The sequence below is a fragment of the Mirounga angustirostris genome, unplaced genomic scaffold (genome assembly GCF_029215605.1).
Source record: "Mirounga angustirostris isolate CCGP_5_RB_7025 unplaced genomic scaffold, mMirAng1.0.hap1 SCAF_17, whole genome shotgun sequence".
Taxonomy (NCBI): domain Eukaryota; kingdom Metazoa; phylum Chordata; class Mammalia; order Carnivora; family Phocidae; genus Mirounga; species Mirounga angustirostris.
The window spans coordinates 17173668-17195264 of record NW_026991725.1 but is presented as its reverse complement, the minus strand read 5'-3'; the positions used below and the strand labels follow the sequence as shown (position 1 = coordinate 17195264).

The 21597-nt window shown below is 44.8% G+C and overlaps 1 protein-coding gene across 5 annotated transcripts in view; it reads right to left on the bottom strand.

The window, feature by feature from the left end:
- MMD (monocyte to macrophage differentiation associated) overlaps positions 1–21597 on the bottom strand; it is a 153466-nt gene that overhangs the window by 19928 nt on the left and 111941 nt on the right. The window contains exon 8 of one of the 5 annotated variants that reach the window (XM_064582753.1): positions 1648–8499. The exons of the other annotated variants lie outside the window; for them this stretch is intronic. Coding sequence (XP_064438823.1) covers positions 8362–8499 — 138 coding nt within the window. The 3' untranslated portion in view covers positions 1648–8361. Of the gene's footprint in view, positions 1–1647; positions 8500–21597 lie in introns of those variants that run through there. 5 annotated transcript variants of the gene reach the window in all.

Genomic DNA, 21597 nt, shown 5'->3' with positions numbered 1-21597 from the left:
AGTTGCTCAGCATACTGAGACTCAAACCTACGAGGCCTGAACTTTGAGTCTCTGCACTCTTTCCAGATTCTCTAACTTATAACAGAGATAAGCATGCAAAGAAAAAAAAAATCGGATTCCTAATGAAATGTTTGACTTGTTCTGAGTGTCCCCATTGCCTGGTTATATCACAAAGGCTTATCAACTGACAAATCCTATTGGAGCAATGGATGTCTGGCTAGAAGTAGGTATTTCTGAGTTTCACAGCTCTTCATGGAGCAGATGGATCAAAAGCACAAAGTCTGTGTGCAGCACCGGATTTTAAATGCCAGCCTGAGCACTGACAGCGAGGAAGATCACGAACTACCTAGCGCCCAACGGGTGGAAAGAAAAGCCTTTGGAAATGGCGGCCCTGCTCCCAGGCGCCATCTGGCAGTAGGGATGGGGAACTGCTCCGAGAAAGAAACCTACCTGCATAATGAAAATTCCCAAGTACAGTTTACCGGGGCTCTAGTGCGCTGAGGGCTTAATTGCATAAGTGAGAAAATTGAAACTCACAGTAATAAGTAATTTGCCAAGAGGTTGGACCGCCATTTGCTTAGCCTGTCTGGGCCTTTATTTCCACTGTCCCGTGCAAACTCTGAAAAGTCACATTCCTTGGTGGCTCTGGCCTTCTCCAGCCTCTCACAGCTGGAATCGGGAATGTGCCCCACTCCATATTGAGGCATGTGTGGGGACAGGCAGCAAACATGTCAGCAGTGGGGACTCTACTAGGGCCATTGACCTCTGTGTGCCCACACTGTTGGCCCAATTCACGGTAGGGGCCTCCTGCCCTGGACACTATGTCTGAGGCTCTAGCCCTGAGTTTCAGTCAGCTCAGTTGGGCCTTATGAGCCCCTATTGCTCCCACCAGCCCCCTCTCCCAGGGAGTGGGGAACGCTGAATTCTTCTCCCTAGTTCACTAATTATTGACATGGCGCTGTCATGGATCACCAAAAAAGCCAGCCCTGAACCACACCACTGCCCTCTGAGTGCAGTTTGGAACTCTGGTGTTGACGATTTCCCACATCACGCCTAGAGTTATCCATTAGCTGCCTGGGCTGCCCATAGGGGAACAGCCCCCGCCCCTAAGCTGGCTCCCCCCAGGCTGTGCTCTTCCTGGCCCCGCAGTCACCAGGGACAAGACAGTGAAGGCTGCCAATTAATTCTCACACAATTGCTATTGTCCTTTGAGAAATGTGTGGAGTGGATGGAAAGTGGCAAGAAATTTGAGAGATCAAATGTTGCCTTGCTTTTCCAAAAGGGGCAATGATGGATCCTTGGTACTTCAATAAGTATAACATTCTTTAGAAGCAAATGATGTGTGAACAGTAAAGAAATAGTGAATAATAGGAGTTGGGAAAATGCGCTGTGAATAAATCAAGTAAAATTAACCAACTTTCCTTTTTATTATTTTTATTTTTTTATTTTTTTTTAAAGATTTTATTTATTTATTTTAGAGACAGAGCACAAGACAGGGGAGTGGGAGAGGGAGAAGCAGACTCCCTGCTGAGCAGGGAGCCCGATGTGGGACTCGATCCTGGGACTCCAGGATCATGACCTGAGCCGAAGGCAGTCGTTAACCAACTGAGCCACCCAGGTGCCCTATTTTTATTTTTTTTAAAAAGATTTTATTTATTTGACAGACACAGACAGCGAGAGAGGGAACACAAGCAGGGGGAGTGTAAGAGGGAGAAGCAGGCCTCCCGCAGTGCAGGGAGCCCGATGCGGGGCTCGATCCCAGGACCCTGGGATCATGACCTGAGCCGAAGGCAGACGCTTAACGACTGAGCCACCCAGGTGCCCCACCAACTTTCCTTTTTAGAAAAAGGTGTCTTACTGGTAGGTTTTGGAATGCTACAGATGCAGTTTGGAAATAAAAGTGCATCTTACCTATTCCCAAACTAGTTAATGGACTAAATGTCCCCCGGAGGGGATACCCGGCAGAGCCCCAGAATGCTGGTCTGTGCTCAGACTTGGGCCAGTAATGTTGTCTATGACTCCAATGAAACAAACAAAAACATACTTACTGATGCCAGGATCCCAAATTATTTGACATCTTGGAACAACAACAAAAATCAAGAAAATGAAATTTAATTGGTGAAAATGAAAAGCCTTACACCTACTTGAAAACAATCAGATACAGCAAGGAGTAGCCAGCAGTTCATGAAAGACTCAGGGTTCTGAGGACGACAAACCAAGGGCGAGTGAGCAGTGGGATGCAGGGGCCTGGGAAGCATTGCCCCGGGGCTCCAGTTTGCATACAACAGAGCAAAGATTTCTGAAAATCCACCTTTCCACAAAAGCAACGAGAACACTGGCAAAAATGATCAGAATCAACATTTTCCAAACTCTGGAAAGTAACCAAAGTCTTGCAACCATCCAAAGAGTATTTATTCAGGAAAGATGGCTGCATCTTCATCAGCAGCAGTGTGCTTTGTGGCATCTTACCTATTCCCACCCACTGCCCATGGATTTATATAAGTATAAATATATATGATATATGAAGATACACCTATGTATATTATATACAAACATGGGCATATTACTAAGATAACGTGTATAAAACATCTTAGCAATGTGCCTGGTACACTGACCACTTCATAAATATTAGCTTATTAATGACCCTTTTCCCTTTCTTCCCTTCCTTTATCAGTTCTGCCTCCATACATGCTCTGTTGCTAGGTCCCCTTCATTCTTCTTTCTAATTTCCACAGCAGGTGGCAAGAATGGTGACCTGCTGGGTCCAGGCCAGGGCTCCCATTGATAAGCCTGGCTCAGGCTAGGTTGTCTCCGGGAAGGGAGAGGCAAATGTGAATTGTAACCAAGGATGAGAACCAAGATTAATGTGCAAAGTGGGGCTCAGACCCTGGACGTACACTAGTGTAAGGCGCTGGACGAATGTGAAGGAAAGCAGAAGTGAAGCAAGGAGGAGGAGGACAGAGGGCGGAGGATGCAGCTGGGATGGAGTGAGGACACAGTGGGGGGGGGGCAGCTTGGTGTCAGGTTCTGGGTTATCTTTCTGCCCCACCTCCCTCCATCCTCAAGTCATCCTTTCTCCTGTGTCTTCATCCGTCCACTTTACTTTTTGGACAGTTGCAGTTGTTTTCAAGTTGTGTTCCACAGAGATACACCCAAGGCTCTTCCAACGTTTCATTTGGTTTTGAAAACCTATATCCAATTCGCCATTTGGGGAGTTCTAAGAAGGTGAGAGAGAGGTCTAGTCGGTGAAGACTCCTGTTTCCACCAGTTTCAGTCACTGTTTCATGGTTCAGCTTCATTTTTATTTTCTTAACTATTGGGGTTTCTCCTGAAATTTACTTTTATTAAGAGCTTTTGCTTTCATCAAGTTTGGCTTTGCACTGGTCTATTGCAATCTTGCCAGAGGGCATCTCTGCCTTTTTCTTTCACTCTTCTTTCCTGCACTCCACTCTGAATAAATCATGCTAAGTACCTTCTTCATTAAGTTCTCTCCTCCTTGCTCCAGAATATCGATTGACTTTTTGTCATCCTCTGAGCAAAGGTCAAACCCTTGGCTGAGCCTATGGGGCCCTCTTCAATCAGAATGAAAGGAATGGGATGATGCCTTATGCTGTTAGGATCCTTGATGCATGGCACACACTCAGTAAGTAAATACCAACTTTGTATCTATGATTGTTCCTGAAGGGAACCTCTGCATCCTCCCATCTCCTAGAACACTACCTTGCACACAGGAATAGTACCTTGTAAATCAAATGAGACTTTTTCTCCTGACAGCATACTTCCTGTGTCTCTACAATAAAGCTTCAAGTTGGGGGAATGACCTAGTGATGTTTAGGAAGGGTCTTGAGTTCCTGTCTTTGGTGGAAAATAGTATGGTGATGTTTAGGAAGTGCCTCCAACTTCTATCTTCTGTTGTCTGGAAAGATATCTAGTTCTGGTCGGCCTACAAATATAACCATGGGGATGACCTAACCAAAGATCCCTGGAGCGCTTCATCGTTACACCTGGCTCTTGATGCCCCCTTGTGGCAATCTGTCACCACGCAGAGGTTACCAAGATGAACGGAGAGCTGTCCTTCCGCGGGTGCCTAACTCTGAGCCAACTATTTCCCATGTATTAATCCATTTATCCCACCACAATCCTCTCAGGGAGCTACTATGAGTTTTACAACCTGTTCTAAGTAACATAGCTAACAAGTGGCAGAACAGAGACTTGAATCCAGGCAGGTTAGAGAGTTGGTTAGGCTATCAGGCCCCCCAGATTACTTTAGATATTCAGCCTAGAGGCCATCAGTTGATTAGGATTCTCACAAAAAGATTACAGCCCACATTAAATTCCTGTATGAGGAACTTGGACTTGACAGCACCAGTATTTTCAAGAATCTTATGAAATATCTGAACTTCTGAAATGCTGCATTCAAAGAGAATTGGAAATACATTGAAATATCTCAAAGTCTTATTTCCAATTGCATTAGCAAAAGTGAGATTTTTTTTTTTTTTTTTTAAGCAGGTGAGTAATTTTTTTTTAAAGGAGTTTGTGCTGTTAGCCCCGATGCTAACATGCCCAGGGACACTGTGGTGGGTATACAAAGATGAATTAAAAGATGGGACTTCTGGAATAATGGAGTAATAAACTTGGAAGACTTTCTACCCAGCAAAATAAAAATTTAACTGAGAAAATTATTTTGAATAGCCATCACTTAAAGTCTCTGGAAACTGTCCCAAGGGCATACAGCAAAAGAAAACCTTCTTTCAGGAAAATCTATAAAATTTCCATTAAGAACAGCGCAAGTCTGTGGCATCTGAGCCTTGTTCTCCCTCGTCCTCCCCACGAGCCCCATGTCATGGAAGCTCTACCTGGGTCATGTGCAGCCACAGGGCTCCAGTGTCCCTTAGACCCTAGTCTGGGGCGGTGGTTTGACTTCTGAAGGGGCAGGATGCTGGTGTTTCTCAGTTCCCAGCCCCATTTTGTGGAAGTTCTATTCTAGATAGGCATACCAAGAGGACTGGGTCTCCTTTACCTAGTCTCCTTTTCTTCATCTAGCCCCTGGTAGGGCAGAAGCTCTGCTCCAGTCATGGTAAGTCAGTGGTACTGGGGCCCTGTTTGCCTCCACTCTAGCTTCCTTGTAGGGCAGAAATTCCATGCTGGGAAGGGCAAGCTGAGAAGACAAAGGGTTCCCCTTCCCCTAGTACCCCCTCATAGAGCAGGACGTCATCCTGGGGAAAGAGGGTCTCTGACCCAGCTCCAGTGCAGTAGTAGAGGGGTTCTGCCTCGTGGGAAAAGCACACCCTACGGAGGAAAAGCTCTGCAGCTCTGCCTTAGGGGACTGACTTTATTTGGAATAAAGTATGGAAAACTCCATGACGATGAGCATTGTTGAAAATAATGGCCATCTTTGTGGAAAGCAAAAGGAGACTGGTATCCATCTGCATGATACAAGCAAAATGGCAGAGCAGGCAAAAATTTAACAGGGAAAACCAGGGAAAGAGAAAGCCAAGAAGAACTCTCCTTCGATCCCAGTCAACTCTGGGGTTCAGGAAGGCTGGACTGCACTGCACCCCTCAGGAGCAATCAGAGCAGGATGAAGACAGAAGTCCTTAGGGACTTTGAGAGGAGCCATTTTGGAGTGGTAAGGGGAGACACCAGATCAGAATGGGCACAAGAGTAAAGCACGAGCAAATGTGAAGAGAAGTGGAGATAATGTGTCTGAAGGAAGCGTGAGGAATCAAGAGAATAGGGTGGAGTTCTACAGGGATGTGGGATCATCAGAGTAGTTTTGCTAGTTTGTAAAGGTGTTTTGTTTTTTTTTTTTAAGATTTTATTTATTTATTTGAGAGAGAGAGAATGAGAGACAGAGAGCACGAGAGGGAAGAGGGCAGAGGGAGAAGCAGACTCCCTGCTGAGCAGGGAGCCCGATGCGGGACTCGATCCCGGGACTCCAGGATCATGACCCTGAGCCGAAGGCAGTCGCTTAACCGACTGAGCCACCCAGGCACCCTCTAGTTTGTAAAGTTTTTAAGATGAAAGCTTTTGCACCATGTTTGTGTGTAGACGGGATGGATCAAATTAAGAAGGGGCAGGTAATGATGTGCAATACTAGGGCTATTGCCTTCGAGAGAGAGAAGCCCAGCTGCACATGAAGAGACCGGCCTTGCAGAGGAGTAGGACACTTGCTCCACTGGACCAAGAGCGGAAGCAAAGACTGAGGCTGACACAAGCATGTGTACCGAACTGGCAGCAGCCCTTCCACGTGACGGCTTTTACTTTAACCATAAAGTGAAAGACAAGAATAGGAAATTTGGGGAGAGAAGGGGAGATCAAGCTTACCAGATATAGAGAGAGCCATTAGGAATCTGAGGCATCACAGTGCACCCATTCACAGTAAGTTATTCATTTAGAGTGACAGCAGTTTGCTCTACATTGTGGTTTCCCATGGCCTTTCTTGGGGGCACTGGGGTAGGAAACTGTTCAGTCTGTGAGACGGGTGTGATGAAGAGAGAAAAGTGATGACATTGACAAATCATGAAATAGAAGCCATGAAGAGGCAAGTGATGTCAAGAGAGGGCCAATGAACAAAAGAAAAAAGTAAGTGGTTGGACTCATAGGTCAGAGGCCTAGAAATTGGATTTGCAAAACCATGAGTTTTGGAAGGGGTGTAGGTATTTGACAGTGTCTGGGGCAGGATCATGGGCACGTGGGTTGAGGTACAGTTGAGAAGTTCACTGAGTTGATGTGCAAGGCGTTGGCTGAGCAGCCTCCCTGCAGATACAAGTTATTACGCTTGATGGCATTGATCACAGGAGACAATGACGGTGACTCAGGTCCTAAAGTCTTCAGTGAAGGAGGGCAAATGACAACTAAAGCAGGGGAGTAGGGAGTAATGTAGGATAGCATGAGCTTCGAAGGAGCTGGGTTTGTTGTGCTGTTGTGTGTTTTGGGTTTAATTTGTTTTCATAAGAGGGCAGGGGAATAATCGTCTGGAAGTAGCAACGGTAAACAAGGAGGACCATTATCCTTCCATTGGATCCTGAGCTATGAGAGAGGAAGGGGGCACACAGTCACCTTGGGTTTCAACTAAGGCAAGTGGGTGTTGGAAATACTCGAAGATGTGTTTGAAGATATAGATGAGTTTGCTGATCACTTAGTGGAAGTTCTTGGTGGCAGGGGTTAGGAGGGAGGGAAGGAGGAAGGGGTTGGTTAGACGAGGGGATGTACAGATATGCTTTATTTAAAAAAAAAACAGAAGCATTGCTGATTGGTAAATACCTCACTGTAATATAATTGGCTAATGATATACTTTATATGTGTATAAAAAACAATCTCCTCCTACTCAGTAAAATAACTACAGAGAATCCCATCAGCCTCTGATTTTATTTTTATTTTTTCTAGCATTTTAAATGGCTTCCCCATCCATTTAGACATCTTGGGCCCTCACTGGTGGTTTGTGGCTTTGATTCTGTTCAGCCCAGCTGGAAAACAAACCATTAGGAAATGCATTTGGACTTCACTCTGTGCCCAACAGAAACAAAACAGAATGTCTATTTCATCAGCACACCAGGACCTGGGAGAGGTGAGAATTCTCTGGAAGGAAAAGTACAAGAGGGCTCAGAGAGATGTCAGGCAAGCCCCACAAACTCTATTTTACTTCTTTCCAGACCATATCTCAATCAAAGCAGCTGGACTAGATAAGGCTCTCTGGTTTAAGATGCTGAAATTGATATTCAGATTAAAGGTAATATGAGGACGACTTTCTCTCTCAGACGAAGGGTTTTGTGTGAGGAAACACAGCAGGCAAATCAAAGGAAGTGCTGTGGCTCCCAAAGAAAATGAGAACAGGAGAGGGAGATGGGGAAAATGGCTTAAATGACCAAAAGAAAGGCTGCACTTGTCTACACAGGTGTGGCCCGCCTGTCAGGTCAGACTGTAGCCACCCATCCGCTGCTCAGAATAATGTCAACGAGCCACCTTGCAGGGACCCAGCTTTTGATTGCCTCGGCAGTGTGCTGGGACCACAGGGACCCAGCTCCTCTTCCTCCTGCTACGAAACACGTGGAGCCATTCACTGGAGACTTAAAGATATTATGTTGATAGATTAAATGGGATAATATGTCCAGCCTGCCTGGTACAGAGGAAGGCTACTTTCCATTTCATTTCATTTGTTGTAAAAACACAGTGTAACAATGGACAATACACATTTGCTCCAAAGAATTGGTTTTCCTTCCCTCTGAACTTTAAAATTGCAATAATTCCCATCCTGAAATGCTCACTGCTGTTGTTGACTTGAAATGGATCTCTCTGCATTGGGTGAGATTCCATGTGAAATGAGTTTCTAACCATGAAGGATCAGTTAGCGAAGCTGCCTCACCTGGAAGGTGGTCTCACAGCAATGATGATGATTATCCTTCCTGAGACGCTCCTGTGTGTCAGCTGGGTGCTGTGCTTAACACGCATTATTCCCTTCCCCCCGAAACTCTGGGAGAGAGGTATCAGTATCCCAGTCTTAAAAGATAAACAAACAACAAAGCTAAAGCTTAGGAAGGTTCTGCTGGTCAGCCAAGACTATTTTATTAATGATCAAATTCATAAATAAAAGACTTTCCTTAACTTCTGTCATGTCAGTGGTGGAGCATAGTTAACCTCTGATTAGATTTTAAAGCCCTATGAATCTGTTCCTTAAGCCTGGGTCACTGTGATCGAACACAAGAACATAGAGTTAAAAATGACAAGTGCATATTCCTGCCTATCTTGTTTTTCTTGAACACTGATGATTTTTAAAAATTTTTTTTGTTATGTTCATCACCATACATCATTAGTTTTTGATGTAGTGTTCCATGATTCATTGTTTGTACATAACACCCAGTGCTCCATGCAGAACGTGCCCTTTTTAATACCCATCACCAGGCTAACCCATCCCCCCACCCCCCTCCCCTCTAGAACCCTCAGTTTGTTTTTCAGAGTCCATCATCTCTCATGTTGAACACTGATGATTTTGATCAAAACATAGCTTCAACTATAGGACTCTACTCTTGGGTCTCTTGTCTTCTCATGCCTCTCTGTCTCTCTAGGCAACCTCACTCATGCTTAGGGCCTTACCTGCCAACTCAACTCTGGTGACTTCCAATCTTTAATTATAGCTCAATCTCTTTCCTGAGTTTCAGACCTATATATATATATCCAACTACCCATGAGATATCTCAAATTCAAGAGATTCCAGACAAAACCCATCCCATTTGTCCCAAGTCAGCTTCTCCTCTTCTATTCCCTATCCACCCAGACCACCATAACATGAATCTGCAAGTCTTCATAGGCTTTTCTCTCTCCCTCTTCATATATCCTAACGGTGGCCAAGTCATGTAGGGGAGAGGTTCTCGGAGTAAGGTCTCCAGATCGCCAGCAGCAGCAGCTGAAACTAGTTAGAAACAAAAATACTTGGACTCCACCCTAGTTCAGCCTCCTTGGGAGTGGGACCCACAATCTCTGGTTTAACAAGCCCCCCAGGTGATTCTGACGCCTGCTCTAAATTGACCTTCCATAATATCTGTCTGATTACCCCAATCCTGAAACTTTTACTGCAATAATTTCCTAACTAAGTGCACCTTTCTCTACTCTTAAATCCCTCCACACTATCCTCCCCTTTCTTACCAGAATGTTCCCTCTAAATGCAAATCTGACCATGTCTCTGCCCTACATAAAATTCTCCAATGTTCCCCCAATGCTTAAGCAGCACTGTCTACTAAAAATATAGTGTGGGCCACATATGTAATCTTTTTATGTGGCTCCTGGAAAATTTTAAAAGTAAAAAAAAAAAGTGAAATTAATTTGAACACTGTTACTGAACCAATATATCAAAAATATTATTGTGATCTGTCACCAATATAAAAATCATTAATGATATATTTTACATTCTTTTTGCATGCCAATCTCTGAAATCTGGTGTATATTTTTACACTTATGTATCTCAATTCCAGATGTCAAATTTTCCTTGGAAATGCTTGACTTATATTTAGATTTCAGACAATTTACAATGGAGTCGAAAGAACACATGTACTTACCCACGTTGTTCCAAACATACTTAAAAGTTTCCCAGTCACGGAATTGAATCCGTTTTTAAGTTTAAATGAACTAAAATTAAACATTAAATTGCTTAGTCACTCTAGCCACATTTCAAATGCTCTCTACTCTCATGTGGCTAGTAGCTACCATATTGGCCAGCAGGGTTTAGAGGACCAAATACTGGGGAGTATGGCTTCCCAGGCCCTCTATGAACTAGCTTCTCTCCAAGTTCATCAGTATACCCCATCTTCATCCCTTGCTGCACATAATGATTCAGTCACACAGCAGTGCACTTCCTAAGATATTCCACGACATTTCACACCTCAGGGCCTTTCCCATGACACCTCCCCTCCCTCAATTACTCTGTCTCCCCATCCATGTGTCAGAACCCACCTGCGTTTTAGACTCAGCCCAAGAGGCACTTCCGCTATGAAGCTTCCCACCTCTTCCCAGGACTGACTGACCAATCCCTCTTCTAAACTGAATCAAACTCTGTGTAAATCTCTAAGACTCACATAAGATTGCATTTCACTTGTTCATGGATCTCTCATTACTAGAGAAGAAACTTCTAAAATCTTGTTATTAGTTTTTTATATCCCTTGCACTTGGAATATCATCCAATGCTAACAGACAGAAAATGTTTGTTGGACCCACACTTGTACTCTGTTTCTGTGACTCTCCCTTCCATGGGCCTGTGGGGCGGCACGGTGCTAACACTGAATTGGGTGTTTTGTTCTCATTGTCACATCATGGCAGTGTCTCTGAAGCCCTAGGAGTGAGGTGGGCTTTCTGCCTTCCCATTTCTTCCTTCTCCAAAGGTGATGAGACACACCTTTGCTGGCGCCCCTCACAGAGGATTTAGAAACAAGGCTGTACGTTCTGGCGATTGTTGGCATTCTCTGGTTTGCTCAGGCCACGTCTCTTAACCTCTGAAGCTTGGTTTCCTCATCTGTTTAGTGGGGGTGGTAAACAACTGCCCTCCTCATGGGGCTGTGCTGACCGAATGCACTAAGGGATGTAATATGCTTAGTAAACTGTGACAAGTTAGGCGAACCTACGGGCTTATCATCATTTCATCTCAGAAGGTCACCAACACAGACTAGAAGAGGGGTCACCTCCTTTACATGAGAGTCTACACTGCCTAAAGAGGCATAAGAAGATGGGACTCAGTGCATGGACAAGGTTCCTGCTGGTAAGGACAGGCTGCTCCCTGTTTTGCTTTCTTCCTCACATTCCATTCCTAGACGGAGAAAATGCTCCTTTACACTCTCCACTCATTCTAGTGTATTCTCAACCACTACATCCGGCTTTCCCCCCCACAAGTCTTCTCTTACCCTCTTGTGATCTTTCTGCATACAGGCTGCTAGATAAAAGGTTTCTGGAGTCGGGTGGAGCTAAAAAGCAAGAACACCACGGTAAAGCTATTGGGTCTTATGACTGACATCACAGTCCAGGTGTGAGCTGTAAAGATCAAAGTACTTGCCGAGCTAGGCTCCCTTCTGCCCACCTCCGTCTCCCAAGAGGAAGAACCTCCGCAGGTTCGAATGAAAGCAGAGGATGAGTGCACCGAGAAGGGGCCCTTCCCAGAGTCAGCTTCACAGGGGAGTAGGATGAGAGTGTCCCCAGGAAAGTATGAGGATGCAAGAGTAGAGGAACCCTTCCCTGATTCTTGCCTGGGACCCGGGCAGGAACCTCCGTGCAGGTGTTCCTCATATCCTGTGGTCTGAGAGCAGAAGGTAGGGATGATTATGCGAGAGGCTGAGAGCAGAGAGGGTCTGAAACAGCCACTCACAGTTCCCTAGGCTCCAAAGCAGTGTTGGAGAATTCCCGATTTCCCCTGAGCTCCAAGGCGGACAGTGACAGCCAGCAGGTGGATCCTGACTGTCTGTGTCACGATGAAGCAGATGGACAGGCAACCACATTGCAGGTAAGCACACCTGAGAATCAGGCGGAGGCGGACATAATGGTGATAGGTGACACCCAGGTATTCAATGCCTCCTCCCACCTCTCCTCCCCACTCAGCACATGACCCTCGGAACTGAGACACAGCCCTAGGAAGTCCCAGGAAGGAGGAGAAGAAAACATGGAATTTACTGAGCCAGCCTGGAATTGGATCAACTAAAGATTCAGTCAGGAGGGGGAGGATGGAGACATGAGGTCAATTTACAGAAAATCACAAAATAGGGATGCAATTCTGATACCCCTGAATCCTCTATAAATGTGTTGTTTATATGTCTGGATCCCTGCTGGATTGTAAATTTCTTGATGGTATGTTCTGTGTCATGCATCCCTGCTTCTCCCAAGCCAGGGTTTGCACATCATAAGCCCACCTGACAGGTTTGTGAACTTGCTCTGAAATGAGCGAGGGTGGAGAGACTATGTTTTCTTGGCACACCTGGGTTGCGTCCTCTCTTCCATCGCTTATCCGCTGTTACAACTCAGGAAGCATGTGTGCATTCTCTCATTCACACATTTGTTCATTCTTTCCCTCGGAAAATATTGATGGAGTTCTTGAACTGTAAGGCTCTACAGATGTGAATGGGGAGGGGAAGCAGAGATTTAAAGTGATGTAGTTGCATGCTTTCCTTTGTTTTGTTTTAAATTTTCAAGAGTCCTTGCCTATCACTTCGTTTTGGCTTCACAGCCACAGTAGAGGTGAAGGGAAGCAGATGGTATTAACTTCACTGTTCAGGTGAAGAAAAAGAGACAAGTTGAGATCTGACCAAAGCGACACAGAAATCTGTGGTAGAGATGCAGGGGTGGGGGAGGAGAACTTCAGTTCTTCTGATTCTTTGCTTTGTGCTCTTAGGTAAAAAGACTTCAGAACGTATGCTTGGGTAGGGCGCCTCAGTCGGTTAAGAGTCTGCCTTAAGCTCAGGTCATGTTCCCAGGGTGCTGGGATTGAGTCCCCAGTTGGGCTCCTTGCTCAGCGGGGAGTCTGCTTCTCCCTCTACCCCTCCCCCCTGCTCGTGATCTCGCACTCTCTCTCTCTCTCTTCAGTAAATAAATAAAATCTTAAAAAAAAAAAAGACCATATGTTTGGGTTAAAACGCAGTCAGCCAAATGCTGTATGATCCCACTTACATGAGGTACCTAGAATAGTCAAATTCATAGAGATAGAAAGTATAATTGTGGTTACCAAGGGTTAGGAGTATGGGGAATGGGGAGTTATTGTTTACTGAGTATAGGTTTTTGGTCTTGCAATAGAAAGAAAAGGTTTCTGGTTGCATCAGAACATGAATGTACTTACCACTACTAAACTGTACACTTAAAAATGGTTAAGATGGTAAATTTAATGCATGTGTATTTTAGCACAAATTAAAAAAAAAAAAAAAAACAGCAGGGGCGCCTGAGTGGCTCAGTCCATTAAGTGGCTGCTTTCGGTTCAGGTCATGATCCTAGGGTCCTGGGATCGAGCCCCACATCCGGCTCCCTGCTCAGCAGAGAGCCTGTTTCTCCCTCTCCATCTGCCTGTCACTCTGCCTACTTGTGCTCTCTCTCTGTCTCTCTCTCTCTGTCAAATAAATAAATAAAATCTTTAAACAAAACAAAACAAAACACGGCAATCTGATATTTAGGAAGTAAGAAAATTACAGTCAATATTGGCAGGTCATGCGATAGAGTATGATACAATCATTAGATGTTATATAATTATATATACTATATATACATATAGTATAAGAAATCTTATGATATTTAAATTTTAAAACCATTCAAAACTCATAAAGACATGCAAGCAAATATAAAAATGAAAATAAGTGAAGCGTTAAGATGTATAGGAGTGATGTTTTATTTATATTATTCTACAGTAATATTTGTGAAAGAAATAAAATTGGTACTACTCCTCCACCCCCCCCAAAAAAAGCGCAGTCAGCCAATGGAAAGAGTTGCCAGTGGCCAGAGCTAGAACAATTTAAGCAACAAAATAAATAGTATTTATACCCAAAGAATAAAATAAATATCCGTGAATCTATACTGATATAAATAAATGACCGAATAAATAAATGAGTAGAATAGCCAGATATCACTGAAGAATTCCAGATAATTTATTTCGATATTCTGCTCTAAAGGAGGTAGAACAGAAGTCTCCACTCCGTGTGAGCTTCCTTCCTAAGTGACTTCCTTCCTAAGAACATAGTATGGAGGAAAAAAAGAAGAGTAAACTCTACAGTGAAGAAACCTGACAAGCAGCACCTCGGGCAGGTGATCCAGGTCAACATCAATAGTGATAAGTCACGTTGACAGTATGTACCCTTGGTGTGATGTAATGAGAATGGAACTTTACCTCTGTGATTATTCCTCCCCAGAAGTCTTAACCCCAGTCTAACTATGAGAGAAACATCAGATGAATCCTTGTTGAGGAACATTCTACAAAATACCTGACTAGTACTCCTCAAAACTGTCAAGGAAAGTCTGAGAAATTGTTACAGGCAAGAGGAGCCTAAGGAGACAGGATGACTAAATATAGCTTGGATGGGATCCTGGAACAAATAAATGAAATTAGATAAAAGCTAAGGAAATCTGAATTAATATAGGCTTTAGTTAATAATAATTTATCCATTTTGGTTGACTAATTGTGACTAGTATATCATCTTAATGTAAGATGTTAATAGAGGAAACTGGGTGTGGGGATATATGGGAACTCTACCATCATCACAACTTTCCTGTAAATCGAAAATTATTCTGAAGTTAAAAGTTAAGTAAAAGTGAAGTAAAGTTTTTAAAAATAATACTAATTGTACAGTAAAAAAAAGTGCAATAATTTTTTTGCCAGCATGATAAGGGAAAGGATGGGAGGAAGGTGCTATATAAGATTTTACCCTGCTGTCCCATGAGTCAATAGGGTTTACAGTCAGCTTTGGTGGAAGTAACACAGAAAAGGGCTCTCGTATTCCTGTCACAAATATGTGGCCCCTCCAGTGTCTGGCTGAGTCTGGACAAACACATTTGCCATGTCCTCATCTCCAGATGAGGCTTTCTAAGGTCAATAAGCCTACGTACGCCTCTTTGGTAATTCCGAATCCAGGAATAAGTGAGAGATTGGGAGTCAGAGTACTTTTGTCACCTAATTGCCATGCCCCTGACTTGACCTTTCTCAGTCTGTATTTCTTCATAAAATGATGATCCCTGGAGTAGTACAAGGTTAAATGGTATAAGGTATGTGAAAGCTTTCTATGACCTAGAAAGGATGATGAAGTTTTATTCTGGAATGTCCTTGCCTTTTGGGAGACTAGGACTGCCTGTGTCTTTTCTCCTGTTAAACAGTACTCTGGCTTATTCAATCAATTCAGTTCAACAGACATTTGTCAAGTATCATTAATATTTTAGGCACATTAACAGGTGCCTCACCTGGGTAATGGTGTCCCTGGAAATGTAAGAAGATGGAGAAGCTTCAGTTTTTCAGCATCTTCATGGGAAGAGCTATATGTGTCTGGATAGATGAGCTGCCTGGGGTGGGGATCATAACCCACAAGAGGCATGCATCAGTTATAACACTCTTGGTTGTTGGGCATTGAAAAACCAAATCAAAATGGTCTGAGGCTATTGGCTTACCTAACTGGAAGGTTCAGAGTCAGGTGGACTTTAACAATACAGTGGCTTACCCATAGCATCAAGGAGGTAATTTTTTCCTTTTTCTGCTCTGTTATCTACAGTGATGGCTTTATTCTATAACTAGCTCCCCTCAGGGCATGGGATGGCTGCCAGTGGTAGCAAGTGGGGCTCTTAGCTCCCTTGTTCACGAAAAGGTGAGGTGGGGAGGGCCCTTACAAAACCAAAGCCATATCCCATGACCTTGACTACCCTATCTTAATCAGCCACTCCTACCTCCAGTCTCTTGCCAGTACCTAACTATGCATTATTTCCTTCCCATCTTAAAATATTATTTTTAATTTTATTTGTATATTTACTCATTTATAGTCAGCACCCTCCCCCCCCATCCCCGCCCAGAATATAAGCTCCATTGGGTCATGGATTTCCTCTTGTTCACCACTCATCCCTAAACTACCTTCTAAAGAGAGCAGATCCCTCCTCGACCTACAGGAGAGAGGCTGAGTCTGTTGCAAGGGGTCTTCCGTCCCTGTCCTCCTTCCTAAGCCCATGCTGATTCCTGCCTGAGTCCTGATTGCTGGGGGGTAGGTGCTACCAATCAGGATTTTAGTAGAATAAGAGGATCACAGGTGCCACGTGGAGGAAGGACTTTCTAAAGAAAGGCAGCCCAAGTTGATCTAGTCTGGGTGGAAACATAGGACAGTTGACCAGAGAAGCCGAGGTAAAGATTGGGAAGACAAGACTGATGGGCAAACTGTCTTCAAAGGAAGGAAAACGAGTGGTGGGTAGCATAGTTGGTAGTAAAGTGGGTGAAAAGCAATATGACGTAAGATGAAGGTTCAGGACCAAGTCTGAACAGAGGCTGGCTATGGCAGAGCTCTGTCATGCAAGCCTTCTGTCTACGTTCCTGAGCATGCGAACCACACTGTGCATGGCAGGGCTCCGAGAGCTCCGCGAAATAGTACAAAGATCTCCTCACATTTTAAGAGCATTTCATAACTTATAAAACCTATTCCCAGACATTGTCTCAGTTCATGGTCACAGCCATTCTGTGGGGTTAGTTTGATCATTCCTATTTTGCAAGTGAAGAAACCAACCCTCAGCATGACTTTCCAACAACCACGCAGTTCAGGGGAGGGGAAGCCGGATGTGGGTATTCTCCTTCAAGTCCTGAGCTCATCCTACTCCGTGCAGTTGGGGAAGGATGGGTCACAATTTCCTATGATGGAAATGCATCCTTAGGCTCAGGTTTTCCTGTTTTGCATTATGTGTCTTTCTGTTTAGAGTTGAGTTGCTGTGTACTTCTGTGTAAATATGAAATTTCCCATAATAAAAAGGTAAAAAAAAAACAGGATCAAAGTGCTCGGTCAGGCCCTCGCAGGGAAAATCGAGGGACGGTCAGACCCCAAGGAAGTCAGGTGCTCGAAGGTCTCAGCTTCAGCGCTCTAAGATTTGACTTAAAAAAAAAAAAAAAGATAAAAAGAACATTTGGGAATAAGGAATAAGAAAAATCATGTGTGTGCTCAAGCCGCTAAAAAAAAAAAAAAAGACACAAAGGAATGAGTTGTTCCCTCTGGGTTTTATATTCTCTTGCCAGATCCTTTAATTATGCTTCTATTCTTTTTTCCCAAATTTAATTTTCCCCCAGACTTAAATAAAGAGCAGATGATGTTTTGTAGAAGGCTTAGTAAAGTGGCCATTCGGAAGTTATTTTTGCCCGGGTGCATGTTCTGGCTTGATCTCCAATTCACTGTGTGATCTTGGGTTATTTAACTCCTAGGAGGTTCACTTTCTCCAATTGTAACAGAGGAATTAGAATATTTGCCACCAAATGGCCTCCCAAGAAAACAGACAAAGAATGCAGGGTGATAGCCGTGAAGGCACCTGGACACTTCCAAAGAGGAATGTCTTAAGCTAGAAGATGTTATTGTTAGAGCATTCTTCAGAATCACCTGGGTGTGTGGGTGGCTACAGTCCACGGTCCTCTGCAGCCTGGGAACTAAAGCTGGAAGGACTTTAGTGATCCTGGCTGGATCCCGGCCAGGATGAGACCTCAGGTCTTTGGAAACTGGTGCTCTTTCTGCTTCCTGGTTGATCTGGGTGGTTTGACACAGCTTTCACCCTGTAAGGTGTTATCATTTGCTCTGATGCTTCAGGAAACAGTATTGTAAGAAAGAGGCGGAGTCAGTCTTGGATCGTCTATGCTAATCTCAAAGAGCCCGTAATCTCAAGGAGCATGGGTCATTTTCATTCAGCATTGCAATGAAAAAAAAAAAAAAAGTTTTATCATCTTAATTTTGTTTTGCTCAAGCTGAATTTTGTTAAGATGTAAGGGAGAGGGGTGCCTGGGTGGCTCAGTTGGTTAAGCGACTGCCTTCGGCTCAGGTCATGATCCTGGAGTCCCGGAATCGAGTCCCGCATCGGGCTCCCTGCTCGGCAGGGAGTCTGCTTCTTCCTCTGACCCTCTCCCATCTCATGCTCTCTCTCTCAAATAAATAAATAAAATCTTAAAAAAAAAAAAAAAAAAGATGTAAGGGAGAGGTGGCCCAGACAGACACTAGGTGGCGGGAGGGAGGCTATCTGGAGGTGAGCCTGGCTCAAGGCTCCCTCTCTGCTGTCATTTGTGAAGATAGCCCCCCCCGTACACATCCGACAGCCTGATCTCCAGGATCTTGTCTTCTCAGCACTGATGTCAACAAATGCTCCCTTCAATGCCAGTGACCATCAAGTCTTCGTGCAATCAGTCATTCATTCACTTATTCAATAAACATGTTCCAAGTAGCTCCTATGTGTCAAGAAGCTCTTAAGGATCAGCAGTACAGAGATTAGCCCCCTTACCTTGAGGGCTGTGCTGGGGAACAGATGAGCACAATACAGTGTGATTGCCAATTGTCACAGTGGGATTCCTTGGGAGAATGTGAAGGAAGGGCCCCTTCTAAGCCCAGCGGAGTCAGGAAAGACTTTCAGGAAGAGGTAACACCTGAATTTGGACTTGAAGTTTAAATAGGGATGCTCAATGTGGATGGAGGAAGGTGAGGGCAGGGAGGGCATCCAGGAAGATGGAACAGCATATGCAGAGGCATGGAGGCATGATAAAGCAGTGGCTTATTTGAGGGATGGCAGGCCTTCTGATTGGCTGGAGGGTAGCTGGGAGTAGGAAGAGGTGAGTCCACACAGGTAAGTAGGTACCAGATCCAGCACTAAGCTTATCCTGAAAGAGAAGGGGAATTATGTTAGAGAATCAGACCAGATTCTCATTTTAGAAATAGCACTTGGGTAGAAATGTAGAGACTAGATGAGAGGTGTGTGAGGTCGAAGGAGTGGGGTGGATGTGGTGGGGTGGATGGCCGAAGACTTGCTGGGAGCAATCATAGTGAACAGATGGATAAGGGCTTCCACTCCGGTGGTGCCTGTGGAGGAGGTGCAGAGTTCGGGACAGATCTGGGAGTATGAGATTTGCGAACTGGCGGAACGCAGGGGATACATGTGTGGGAGGGAGAGGTCCAGAAGGACTCTTAGGTTTCTGGCTTAGGTGATTGTGTAGATGATCATACTGTTGGCTTACACAGGAAATACAGAAGGCACATCGGGTTTGGGAGAAGAGATGACTTATTTAGCTTTGAAAATACTGACTTTGAGGTGGGTATGGGACATCCATGTGAAAACAGCCAATGGGCGAATGGGTTTAAGGATTTGGGAGACAGGAGAGTGTGGGGCTAAAGACCCTCACCATGCATGTGGGTGAGGCCATTGAGGGTTAGAGGGCTGAGGAGGACCCTGGGGAACCAATATTTAAGGGCCAGTAGAGTGGGAGGAGCCAGGAAAAAAGACTCAGGCCAGAAATGGAGGGGAGGTGGGGCCCGAATGCAGCAATGTCTGGGAGGCCAGGGCTGGGGAGATAGAAGAAGAGAGAGTAGATGGTGCCATCAAGTTCCTCAGAGAGGATAAGAATGATACAGGCCCCAAAACAGGGCAAGGGAAGACAGGGTTGGTAGGGCAAGCCCCAAGCAGCAGATGGGCTTGAGCAAGAATCTCAGATGGGAATAGGGCCACCATTCACACAGGGTGAAAGGAGCTGAGTAGGGGAGCAATCCGCCTGCACCCCTTTGCCCTAATTCTAGCCAAGGGCTCTTTCACAATCTTCAGAGCACCTCTGATGAAGAATGATTGAGAATGTTATTCAGCACCAACTGTCGGGTCCTGTGTTAGGTACTTTTTGCAAATAATCTCACCTGAGCCCTTTAAGGCTGAGAGCACAATCCTCCCTTTCAAAATGAGGAAATCAAGGCTCAGCACAGCCAAATCACTTGCTCCTCTCTTCCCTCTCCACTAGTTGTCAGGTCACAACCGCCAAAACACATCAGTGAAGAACCATACCGGGGCTTGGTATCTGTGGAGAGCCAGTCTTTTATGTGGAGAGCTCACTGGCTCGAGCTCCTAAATCTGATGAGTGAAGAAGAGAAACTTGAGCCAGATGTAGGGTGCCTCCTGCCAGTGATGTTCCACATGAACGAGTTAAACCAATGGGCCGGAGAGAGAAGACACTGCACAAAGGAACTTTCTCTTAAAGGTTACTCAGTAAAGGCCAGCCAGGGAGAGGTCAGGGGAAGAGGAAGGTTGGGCAGCTACCTTCAGCTCCCTCCCAGGTATGGAGTAGCAAATCTCCCTTCCAAAACAGTTGGACAATTTAAGGCTGCTTGGGAATACACTGGCCCACTTTTTAAGGTTGGTGCTTTTTTTTTTTTTTTTTTTTGAGTGTGAGAAAGAGAGAGTTCCACATGTATACAAGCAGGAGGAGGGGGAAGAGGGAGAGGGAGAGAATCTTAAGCAGGCTCCACACTCAGCATGGAGCCTGGTGCAGGGCTCCATCTCACCACCCTGAGATCATGACCTGAGCTGAAATCAAGAGTCGGACGCTTAACTGAGTCACCCAGGCGCCCCAAGATTGGTGCTCATCTTTAAATTCACATTTATATAGTGTTTCACTAACCTCTGAGGTTAGTCTTATTACATCATCAGCATTTTCTTTTTAATCATCTGCATTTTACAGATAAATAAACAGACTCAAGTCAAGCTGCCCATGTCCTTTCTAATACTTTCCTCATTATTCAAAATCCAGACGCTGGGATCTTTCTAACACCTAGCAATGGATGATTCCAAAAGAAATTCTACCACTAATAACAACCCCACACGTGTGCCTGTGGACCATACAGTGGCCTTCAAGGCCCCATGGACCCACTTCTCAGTACCCCTGGTAAAGAAAAAGTTATCCATGACACTTGTTAAAGATGGGAAGGCAGACTTTATCCAGGGGGTGGCTACTGCAACGGGGTTTTGGAGTAGGGGGAGATTCAATTCCACTCTGAGTATAACCAGGACAAGTGGGGATTCATAGCCAAGGAGTGGGTAGGAAATTATTGTTTCCTCAATAATTTCAATAAGGCTGGGGAGAGTCTTACTGAAGGCAAAAGCCAAGGTTATAAGACATCAATGGTGGGGAATGAAGAACTTCATTTGCTACTGAGAGTGGGGGATTTTTCCCTAAACTGACCCAGCAGGATACTTGCTAAACTTGAACTTAACAGGTCAAGGACAGAGCCCGAAGTCAGGGACTAGTCAGAAGATTCAAGGAGGCTGACTCAAGTTTGGTGGAAGGACAGAGAGTCTTGTTACCCCCTTGGCCTCATAGCCAAGACTATTCTCTACTCACTCAAAATACTCAAGTCAGGGGCCTCGCATGCCTCTGCAGGAATGCCTTTGCCAGCAGGTGTCTTTGTGGCCTGGGGCCTTACCCTCTCAGGTCTTCACACAACCTCCCCCTGCTCAATTCGGCCTTCCCCAAGTGCACAAGTACACATCCACACGCCCGCCCCATTCTCCCTGCCGATTATTCTCCTTACCACTTATTAAAGCATACTATATGTTTTACTTATACATTTTACTTATAGTCTGTTCCCCCCCGCCCAAGAATGTCAGTCCCATGAGGCAGGGACT